The 9,516-nt window shown below is 40.5% G+C and overlaps 2 protein-coding genes across 2 annotated transcripts; one reads left to right on the forward strand and one right to left on the reverse strand.

Annotated features, from left to right (window-relative positions):
• The first annotated feature begins 1,145 nt into the window (after window positions 1-1,145).
• On the forward strand, window positions 1,146-6,892 carry LOC140929194 (uncharacterized). The gene is made up of 4 exons (XM_073379050.1): window positions 1,146-1,304; window positions 1,854-1,919; window positions 2,734-3,974; window positions 4,685-6,892. The coding sequence occupies exons 1-4, from the start codon at window positions 1,263-1,265 to the stop codon at window positions 5,964-5,966; spliced, it is 2,631 nt and encodes an 876-aa protein (XP_073235151.1). The 5' UTR covers window positions 1,146-1,262; the 3' UTR covers window positions 5,967-6,892.
• A 396-nt stretch (window positions 6,893-7,288) lies between these two features.
• LOC140949652 (uncharacterized) lies at window positions 7,289-9,177 on the reverse strand. The gene is made up of 2 exons (XM_073398804.1): window positions 9,105-9,177; window positions 7,289-8,812 (listed from the first exon to the last, which is right to left on the reverse strand). The coding sequence occupies exon 2, from the start codon at window positions 8,748-8,750 to the stop codon at window positions 7,575-7,577; it is 1,176 nt and encodes a 391-aa protein (XP_073254905.1). The 5' UTR covers window positions 8,751-8,812; window positions 9,105-9,177; the 3' UTR covers window positions 7,289-7,574.
• Between the last annotated feature and the right edge of the window lie 339 nt (window positions 9,178-9,516).

A 9,516-nucleotide genomic window follows, 5' to 3' on the forward strand; every position in this document is an offset into this window, starting at 1 on the left:
AATTTATGCAACTAATAGATAAACATGATTACAAAGTCGCTGTTTTCACATTACTATAACACACCTTGTTTACTCCCCCAAAGGTCTTGCATAAGCACTGTTTTCAGTTCCTGTAGGGATTTACAATCCTCCCAAGAGAACTTGAAAAAAATTCTTATGCAAAATTTTTGGGGGGTAAAAAAGGTGTATTATGGTTAAATAAGCAATAGAAAAAGTTTCTCGTGTTTGCATAGCCTGATATAAGCACGAGAGGGGTTGGGAGAATTCTCGACAGTTATGCAAACCCGAGACGAAGTTTGCTTTTATAAAATAACTTTCCCGAGAAAAAACGCAAAACTTTTTGTATGGCACTGATTAAAAGAGAAATTCTTACCAGTTGTAAAGTCTTGTCGACAAAGTCTTGCACGCGTAATCAGTTCTTGTTTTGCAAGAAGATACTTTCCAAAATACGGAGTTTTCTCGCTTAAAATGTCAGCTTAAGCGGAAAAAAATTGACACACCTTCTTTGTAAGGATTTTCCAAGTTTCAGCCGACAAAGGAATGGGTAAATAAAGTAAACTTGTCGAGTTTTGAACTCGAAAACGTTTTCAAATTCGTGCTTGCGTGATTAGCGCGCGAAAAACAAAACATCTTTACCCCACAACCATGTTTACAAACTCTCATGCAAACACTCCTCTCGGCCAATCAGAGCGCGCGTACCATTTTAGTTATTTTAAAATGTGAAGTAGTGAATTGGCTTAAACACTTCTGCCTCCTTGAGGCTGGAGCACTATACCACTCGAAACCAAAGAATGTCTCCCTTGGATTTGTTAAGTGTTTGGTCGACCCAATTTCTAGGGATTCCCTTCAACACTTGAACCCGCGCTGATGTCAAAGTGAAGAGGCTGTCTCTACGGAGCCCTGTTAGTGCCATACACGCGCACGTACAGCATTATATTGGGAATGTATTCTTGTTTCTTTATGGCGAACACTTTCTTACCCTTGGCGCGACTTTTTTTCTCTGGCGCGACTTTTTTTTCTCTGGCGCGACTTTTTTTTACTGGCGCGACTTTTTTTCGAGGGCGCGACTTTTTTTTCACTGGTGCGACTTTTTCTCACCGGCACGACTTTTTTTTCGCCGGCGCGACTTTTTTTCGCCGGCGCGACTTTTTTTCGCCGGCGCGACTTTTTTTCGCCGGCGCGACTTCTCTGGCGCTCATTTGTAGACCGCTGCTAAATTTTATTGCGGGCTCAAGTTACGAACACGTGTACTTGTGAGCAAGATGGCTGACTCGGTTGACTCGGCTGACTCCGACCTGAAGAAGGTAAGTAGCATGTAATTTAGTTCTGAATACGGCCGTATTCCTAAAGGAATTACGAGAATGAATAGCGGGAAGGTAGCTAGTCTTATTATTTCGCTATTTTCTCTGTTGACAGAGTAAATTGTGGACCGAAACACAAAATAACAAGCATGATTCTTACTTTATTTTTATACGTGACAAGAAATTTCAAGTATAGCAATACTCGTAATTAATAGATGTCTAGTCCTGTATTAAGGTCCAAGGCAACTTCAGAATACCCAGCCACTTTATTTACATGTGCCGGTGTGCTTTGAAAACGAGGTATATAACAATAGTTGCTTTTCTTATTCAATTAGATGCTATAAATAAGTGACCGGGTATTCTGGAGTTTAGATCTTACTTTGTCGGTGTAAAATCATGTAGTGAGGTGTTGAACCTTGGGCCAGTTGATTTATCAGTTGGCACATAAATAATGATTATATGAAAAAAATATTATTATGAAGTGCAGTCTGTGTTAAACAATGCGAAGTTGTACTTTCAGCTTTTTTCATAGTGTTGTTGATTCACTTACAGGTTTGTAACTATCTACGACAACGAGGAGTGGAAGAAAGGGTAGTAGACAAATTTGAGGAAGAAAAGGTTAGCATAATTTTGGTTGTTTTATCCTGTTTTATAACTAGCACCCATCCAGGCCGCCTAAGCAGGTGCCTGTGTGTTGTCATAGGCAGCTAAAATCACTTGCTAGTCAATTGACTTTAGCTGGCTACTTTTGTGTCACTTTGTGTCACTTTGTGACAGGTTGTGTGACTTATTATTAATATCTAATTAAGGACTGCATGATTAGCCAGTCAATTTAATTACACGTGATTGCACGACCCAGTTTCTACAATGACACGGGTCAGACCTCATGGACGGTAGATGTATGATTCGAGCGGCTCACAATAAACGTTAAAAGTTGAACGTCTGTTTCTTACAATTTTGCCATCAACAACAATATATTTTTGTAAGGAAAGAGAACCATTGCTCAAACCATCATGGCTCCTTACTATGTCTTATCAGCCCTCCCTAACAAAGTTTTGTACTGATCAATAACATAACTCAATCTCCCCTCCCCTTCACAAACACACACCCAGACAAGGTCTAGATTTGACATCATCGCAAATGTTAATAGACTCCCACAATGTACCACTGGGGCATTTTAAAGTACTGACTTCTTTTGCATGTAATACAAATTATGACTTTATTTCACATTACAACAAGAGCCAAACAGTGAAGGCCGAAGAAGAAATACCCCTATGGTGTTGCTCTCCTTGAGTTAATTAAAAAGCTGTCACAACAAAATAAACTACATTCCCCTTTTCCTGCTATTTCAATTCTAAAAAACAAGAATAAATTACATCTCCATTGGAAAAGAGCATTAATATACTAATTAACTTAAATCTTCTTATCCCAGATGGATATTTCAGCAGTCCTAAATGCGAGTGATGATGTCCTTAAAGATATGGGGCTGTCGACAGCAGGGGACAGATTAAGCTTTCGTGGCTTTTGTAGCACCGCTCAAGAGAAGCAACACAAGGAAGAAAAGGAATCCAAAAGACGAAGACTCCTTGAGGCATTCTTGTCTTCAAAGAAAGATAGGTCGACTAAGCTTACAACTGCTTCAGGCAACCAACAGCAAAAGAAAAAGCTTGAAAAGGAAAAAAAAAAGTCTGAACGAGTACAAGTTGGATGGAAACACTTCCGAGAGGAGGTTGAAGACTATGTTCTTGTACCTCTGTCTAAGGGAGGTGGCAGTAGGTATGCAACCATGCTGTTATCAAGTAACAGAACAGACATTATGAAAGTTTGTAAATCCATCTTTTTCCCTAATGGAGTGTCATATTATGGGAAAACAGAAGACATGCTATTTGCTATTGGAAATTTTCATAATGACCAAATGGGTGTTACCCTGGAAGTGAATGGGAAAGAGCTACCTTTCAATATTGGAAATTACATAGAGGCTTTTAAATTGAAAGATGTCAGGCTATACTTGTTGTCCAAAAAGATGACAACTCTCAGTGATGAAAGTGATGATGGCTTACCACCCATGATAATGAGTCATGACACCAATTCTTCTGAAAGGGCTTGTACAGCTGGTACTTCAATTGAGGACAGACAAGATGACAGAAAAGGCCTGATTGGTACAACAGAACAAAGGGAATCACTTAAAAGAGAGCAGGACACCGAGTATGAACTTTCACTAAAAGCAGACAAGCAAAAAAGAATCTCCCTTGAAATTGCAAAGGCTGAGGCTGAACACAAGAAAAGAGTTCAAGAGGCACGAGCTGCAAGAGTTTTAGCAGAACCCAGCACAGAATTTCTCACTGTAAGGGTCCGACACCCTACAATGGGAGTATGCTCTCGGCGGTTTCCAGCAAATAGTCGAGTGGCAGTAGTATATGATTGGGCTGGTTCTTTGACTCCAGACATAGTGGATTTCACACTCTGTGACCCTGTGGGAACACCGCTGCCACCAAGTAGTGAACTAGAGGATAGATGTACCTTGGTTATGGCTACTACTACACATACACCATCATTGTGTGAGTCTGATGATGACATTCAATTCATGGGATTTGGAGATGCAAGTAATGGTATTAACACAACACTGCCAGACTGTGAGTGCAACATGGAAGGAAGGGAAATAAATACTGACGTGTAAGTAACTTAAACTTCCACTGCCAATTTCCATATAAATAACAGTCAGTCATCAGAAATTGTCAGACTGAAAATTTCCCACTAATATTTCATTTTTTTAACACATGATGCTTGGGCACTAAAAGGGCTCAGTTTTTATCAGGAAGTAATAAATTTATGTCTAAAAGTAAGGAACATTAAATTGGTCTTTTTAAGTAAGGAAAACGTAACTGCAGCATTGAACTTCCTTATACATGTTGTGGAGGAGCAGGGATTATAGTATCTACATGTATTTCGTGTGGTGTTATCCTAACAGGCATAAATGTAAGAAATTAATATCAAGGACAGACTTTCAGCGTTGCATTTACAGACAAGGAGATATATCTCAGAAATCTGTTTCATAAAGACAATATTGTATAAAAAATTTGATTGCTCTACATTCTTTTCATTTTAAACTTGAACTTGATTGTTGTGTCACAGGCACCCCTTTCTTGTATGATGCTATGATATTTAAATTCAAGTTTTAATTTATATGTTATCCACAGTCATTAGAAAATATTGCCTATATACTCTAATGAGGGGCAAGAGGACCGTAAATAAACTACCAGACTTATGTGGGGAAGTTCCCTTATTTGCAGGTAGAATTATAAATATTATAATATATATCTATTGTGTACTCTTGACTTCATACCAATCACTGTGATGGTATTTGTTTACTTTTATTTTACTAGGCCCATGACTCCAATGCAGTTGGACAATTACTACGCCTCCATTCTGGTAGAGCAACCTGGAACTACATGTCACAGGGAAAGTTATTCGTCTGACAGTGAAGGTGACGTTTCTGCAAGTGAAACCCACAGTGATAATGTCCCAGCTGTTACTTGTTCTCAAGTGAAACCAGCACCTGAAATACTGAATGAACTAGCAGCCCAGATAAATGCAGATTGCCTCACCAAATTCAACATTGCTCGCAATTTCATATGGGAAGGAGCCAAGAGAGCAGTTTCCCGCAAAGTATTTTCGCCAGCTAACAAGGTATCTGTTAAGTTCACTGATGACACTGGGATCAGTGAAGGTGCCATCGACTGGGGTGGCCCCATGAGAGAGTTCTTTACGCTGATACTACAATGCATCCATGATTCTCAACTTATGTGTGGTCCGGAGAGCTGCAGATTCCTGTCATACAATGTAAAGTGTTTAGAAGATAATGACTACTTTGTTGCAGGACTGATGATTGCAATGTCACTCGTGCATGGGGGACTTGCACCGCACTTCCTATCCCCTGTCATGTTTCAAGCTCTTCTCAGTGACCAACCTTTGACAGTGCCATTGCAAGATGTCTATGATCATGAGCTGAAATCTTCTCTGAAATCTCTGATAGACTGTGACACTGTAGAGAAAGCAAAGAGCTGCACAGTTGATGGCAACTTGTCAACTGTTCTTGAGCTGGCTGGAACATTGGCAATGCCAATACAAACCCTGGATGATGTCAAGAAAATGGTTGCAGCAACTTCGCAGTGGTTTGTTCTCGGGCGATGTAAACCAGCCCTTGAGAGCTTCCGAGAAGGCCTCTCAGCCCTTGGCGTACTAGAAGCAGTCAAGAGATATCCTGATAGTTTCAGGCCATTGTTTTGTGATGTACCCGAGAAGCTGACAGCAGAAAGAATGGAACAATTGTTCAGGCCTACGTCAAGCCCTGTTGGTTCTTCAAAGGCATTAACCGAGAGTCTTGTTTTGTCCAGATGGGGTGATTATCTTCAGGACATAGAAGATGCGGAAGATTCTGACATCACCTTGAGTGACATTTTGTTCTTTACCACTGGCTGCAAAGTATTACCACAACGTGCGTTACCTGTCACCGTTGAGTTTTTGCATGAAGGGTTGTCAAGATTTCCCACAGCAAATACATGTTCAAACATCCTCCGTCTTCCAGTTGTGCATAGTGATTATGAAAGCTTCAAAGCTGATGTTACCTTTGGATTTCTCAATGCACGGGGTTTCGGTACTGCGTGACAAGCAAGGTGCAGTGCAGTTCAAGCCATTTTTGGACAACTGGAATTGGAAGTTGCTGGGCCAAACAATGCATGTTTATCAGGTCGCTTTTTCTGAAAGTTAAAGAAATGAAAAATAACAAATGGATGTTCAGTTTTTATTTCTTTTGTCAGCCTGGAAATCGAGTATGTACACTCAGTTTTCAGTTGTCAATTTTCAGGCTTAAAAAATAACAATTTCACATATTTAGAAAAAGTAAAAATTGAACACAGATTTTTTTGCAGTTTTCTACATTCAATTCAGTCTAAGAGTAAAGAAACGTCTTCAACAAACACTTCTTCTGTACCTTCTTTAGTTCCGAATTTTAGATGGCTCACGCACAACTTAAGGCCATGTTACACGAAGCGATTTTTACTGCAAGTTGCACCGCAACGTTTGTTGCGTTGCAAGTTGCATGAAAAAATTCACGTGTAACACCCCATTTTGCAACTGCAATTGTTGCGTTGCGAGTTGCAAGAAAAGTAGAACGACCCTCTACTTTTCGCAACGTTGCGAGACAAGTTGCTCGCGTGTAACATCCCCTCAGCAGCTTACAACGCAATTAAGTCAGAATGGCCCAATCAGAGCTCATCTTTCGCTCGCCATCTTGGTTGTTATTGTACGCGTTGCAAGTTGCAAGTTGCGAAAAAAGTTGCAAACGTGTGACACCCCCTCTGCAACTTGAAAGGTTTTTTAATCGTCATCATTGCGTTGCAAGTTGCAAGAAAAATTGCTTCGTGTAACATGGCCTTTAACCGTTGTACCTGCGTAAGATAATCATGTCAGCTGCTAATTAACTGGCTCAAACATCGCCAGTTTTGTTTTTGAGTGAACGCCTACAAAGGCTTATCGGGAGGGCGTTACTGTAAAAAATTGCCGTCTGTGTCAAATGTAAATCCACTCGGTGACATTTCTCTTGATGACAGCAAGTCTTGTGTTCATTTTAATCTCAGTCATATACTTTTTGATGTTTGGTTAAACGGCACCTTCCCAGTGGCATATTTTATAAAGACTCTTTGTTACTGTTACTGTTTGTTTAACTTAGAATGCCCAATGTCAGACTATCTAGCTGATAAGAGGGAGACACCTCGGGTATTAAAGGGTTACGGTTGCTGTTTATTACGAATGTGAATGCATTCAGTGCGTACACGTGCACATTAACATCAATTTTTATGATAGTCAACATTTCGTGTTCATCAGAATTAGTCCGTTTTGCTATTTGATATCTGTTTACTCAGTTGAATTGAGCTGATTTCACCTAAGGTAATTATCTTATGTTAATATTCTGCTGTATACAATGAATATTGGCGGAGAAATTTTGTCCATTTTCTCCTTATTGCGTGTGCATCCTCCTTTTGACAAAAAGACGACAACAATGGATCGTTTGAGAAAGAAAATTGCTAATAAAGTTGATGTTTGGCTGTTGATGCTTTTGCTATTGTTCTAACAGTATTCTCTTCGCATCAGTCAGCATTGAGACTTGTTAATGAATGAAGAGTCCTGGCCAAGGTTTCTTTGGCGAGAAAGAACAGGCGCAAGGGGCAGGAATATTCGACATGTTTCTGGTCGACCATTCTCATAAATGTGAAGCTACAATAACTTCTCTATCTCGTTCACGAGAATCAAATAAAGATTCTGTGCCTCGTTAGCATTTTCTGGCATTCTAAGACCTTCTTCTGTCATGATGACCTGGGCAAGTGCATTGAATTCAGGTGTTGATTCCAGAGGCAGGTCATCACAACACATATCTCTAGCAACATCTAAGTCGTCAATGTCAACATCATGCTTGCAATCTGTGGCCCCTGTCATTTCAGGGTGATGGTATAAGAGACAAGGTCGACCATGGGGAGAACTGTTGTTCCTTGTTGAGGGTCGAATCCGATGTAGGTTCCACAGTCTAGCCACTCTTTGGAGTTCCTCACGGATAATTGTGATGTAACAAAACAGTAGACATTCTTCATGCACAGCATTGGCATCACAGTATAGTCCTCTGTCCCTCAAATCTTTAAAATGAGTAATCCACCAATCAGAAGCTCCTCTTCGCAGTTGTCCCCACCATGCTTCTATTCTCTGATTAGCAACTGATCTTCCATAAAGAAAACTTTTCTCTCCTGACCAACTATCTCCTAATTCATGTCGTAGATAGCGTTGAATAGCAGCGATTCTCACGTTTTCTGTCCCCATGTCTCCACGAATTACACTGGCGGTACCTCCAACATTTTGTACACAGTTAATAAAATAGCTTGCAACAACGCCGGGATGATTATTCGTACGCCCAACTTCAAGCCACATGATTTGTCTCGAATATCCGTCAATACAACCGTGTATACAAAACCCATAAGGTTTCAATTTATCGTATCCGTCCAGGTGCCAAATAAAATTTGGGCCCTTTGCGTGATATTGTCGCCTTTGGAGTCTATGCCTTGAGCGCCTTTGTACCCCTTCAGGATCCATTATTCTTAACGCATTCCTAACAAATTCTTTGCTAACAGACAATTTATGGTCAACCACTAATCTCTGCCACATAGATCTGTAACCGACAATGCTTCCACTTCCTTTTAACTCCTCTTCCATGGCGTCTGCTATCTCAACAAAGTTGCTAAAGCGTCGTCGTCCAAGATTTTTTTGCGATAAGATTCTTTTAAGCTGTCGTAGACTTAAAGGTATTCCATTATTTAAAAAGAGACAATCAATGATTTCCTTATAATTGAAGCCCAAATGGAAATATTCCTCAATAATATGATTTCGAAGGTCGTTATCCGCCATGTCGTTATCCGCGATGTCTCAGTGATTTAGGACAGCGGCTCCTCCCAGAAGGTTAAAAAGACCTAACGCCAATAAATGAGGACACGGTTGATACGTGGTCTTGAACACAATTTTTTACATAATTTTTTGTCCCTATTACAGGACTAGATACTTGTTAAGGGTGCTGTAAAGCAAGAATCAAGCTTGCCTGTTGTGCTTTTCCAGCCTGGCAAGGCTTTGTGTTTTTCGAGCAATAATTTACTCTGTCAACAGAGAAAATAGCGAAATAATAAGACTAGCTACCTTCCCGCTATTCATTCTCGTAATTCCTTTAGGAATACGACCGTATTCAGAGCTAAATTACATGCTACTTACCTTCTCTAGATCGGAGTCAGCCGAGTCAACCGAGTCAGCCATCTTGCTCACAACTGCACGTGTTCGTAACTTGAGCCCGCAATAAAATCTAGCAGCGGTCTACAAATGAGCGCTAGAGAAAAAGCCAAAAAAGTCGCGCCGGCGAAAAAAAGTCGCGCCGCTGAGAAAAAGTCGCGCTAATGAAAAAAGAGTCGCGCCAGGAAAAAAAAGTCGCGCCAGAGAAAAAAAGTCGCGCCGCTGAGAAAAAGTCGCGCGAGGAAAAAAAAGTCGCGCCAGAGGGAAAAAGTCGCGCAAAAGGTAAGAAAGTGTTCGCCATAAACACAAAAGAATACATTCCCAATATGATGCTGTACGCGCGCGTGTATGGCACTAACAGGGCTCCGTATGTCTCGTTCATTTTGCCGTTTCGGTT

The sequence above is a fragment of the Porites lutea genome, chromosome 1 (assembly GCF_958299795.1).
Source record: "Porites lutea chromosome 1, jaPorLute2.1, whole genome shotgun sequence".
Taxonomy (NCBI): domain Eukaryota; kingdom Metazoa; phylum Cnidaria; class Anthozoa; order Scleractinia; family Poritidae; genus Porites; species Porites lutea.

Bases quoted from the DNA above. Each gene is read 5' to 3' on its own strand.
- LOC140949652 (XM_073398804.1), bottom strand. From the start codon at position 8,750: ATGGCGGATAACGACCTTCGAAATCATATTATTGAGGAATATTTCCAT.
- LOC140929194 (XM_073379050.1), top strand. From the start codon at position 1,263: ATGGCTGACTCGGTTGACTCGGCTGACTCCGACCTGAAGAAG. The intron at 1,305-1,853 runs GTAAGTAGCATG...ATTCACTTACAG, and splicing joins CTGACTCCGACCTGAAGAAG to GTTTGTAACTATCTACGACA. The intron at 3,975-4,684 runs GTAAGTAACTTA...TTATTTTACTAG, and splicing joins AGGGAAATAAATACTGACGT to GCCCATGACTCCAATGCAGT.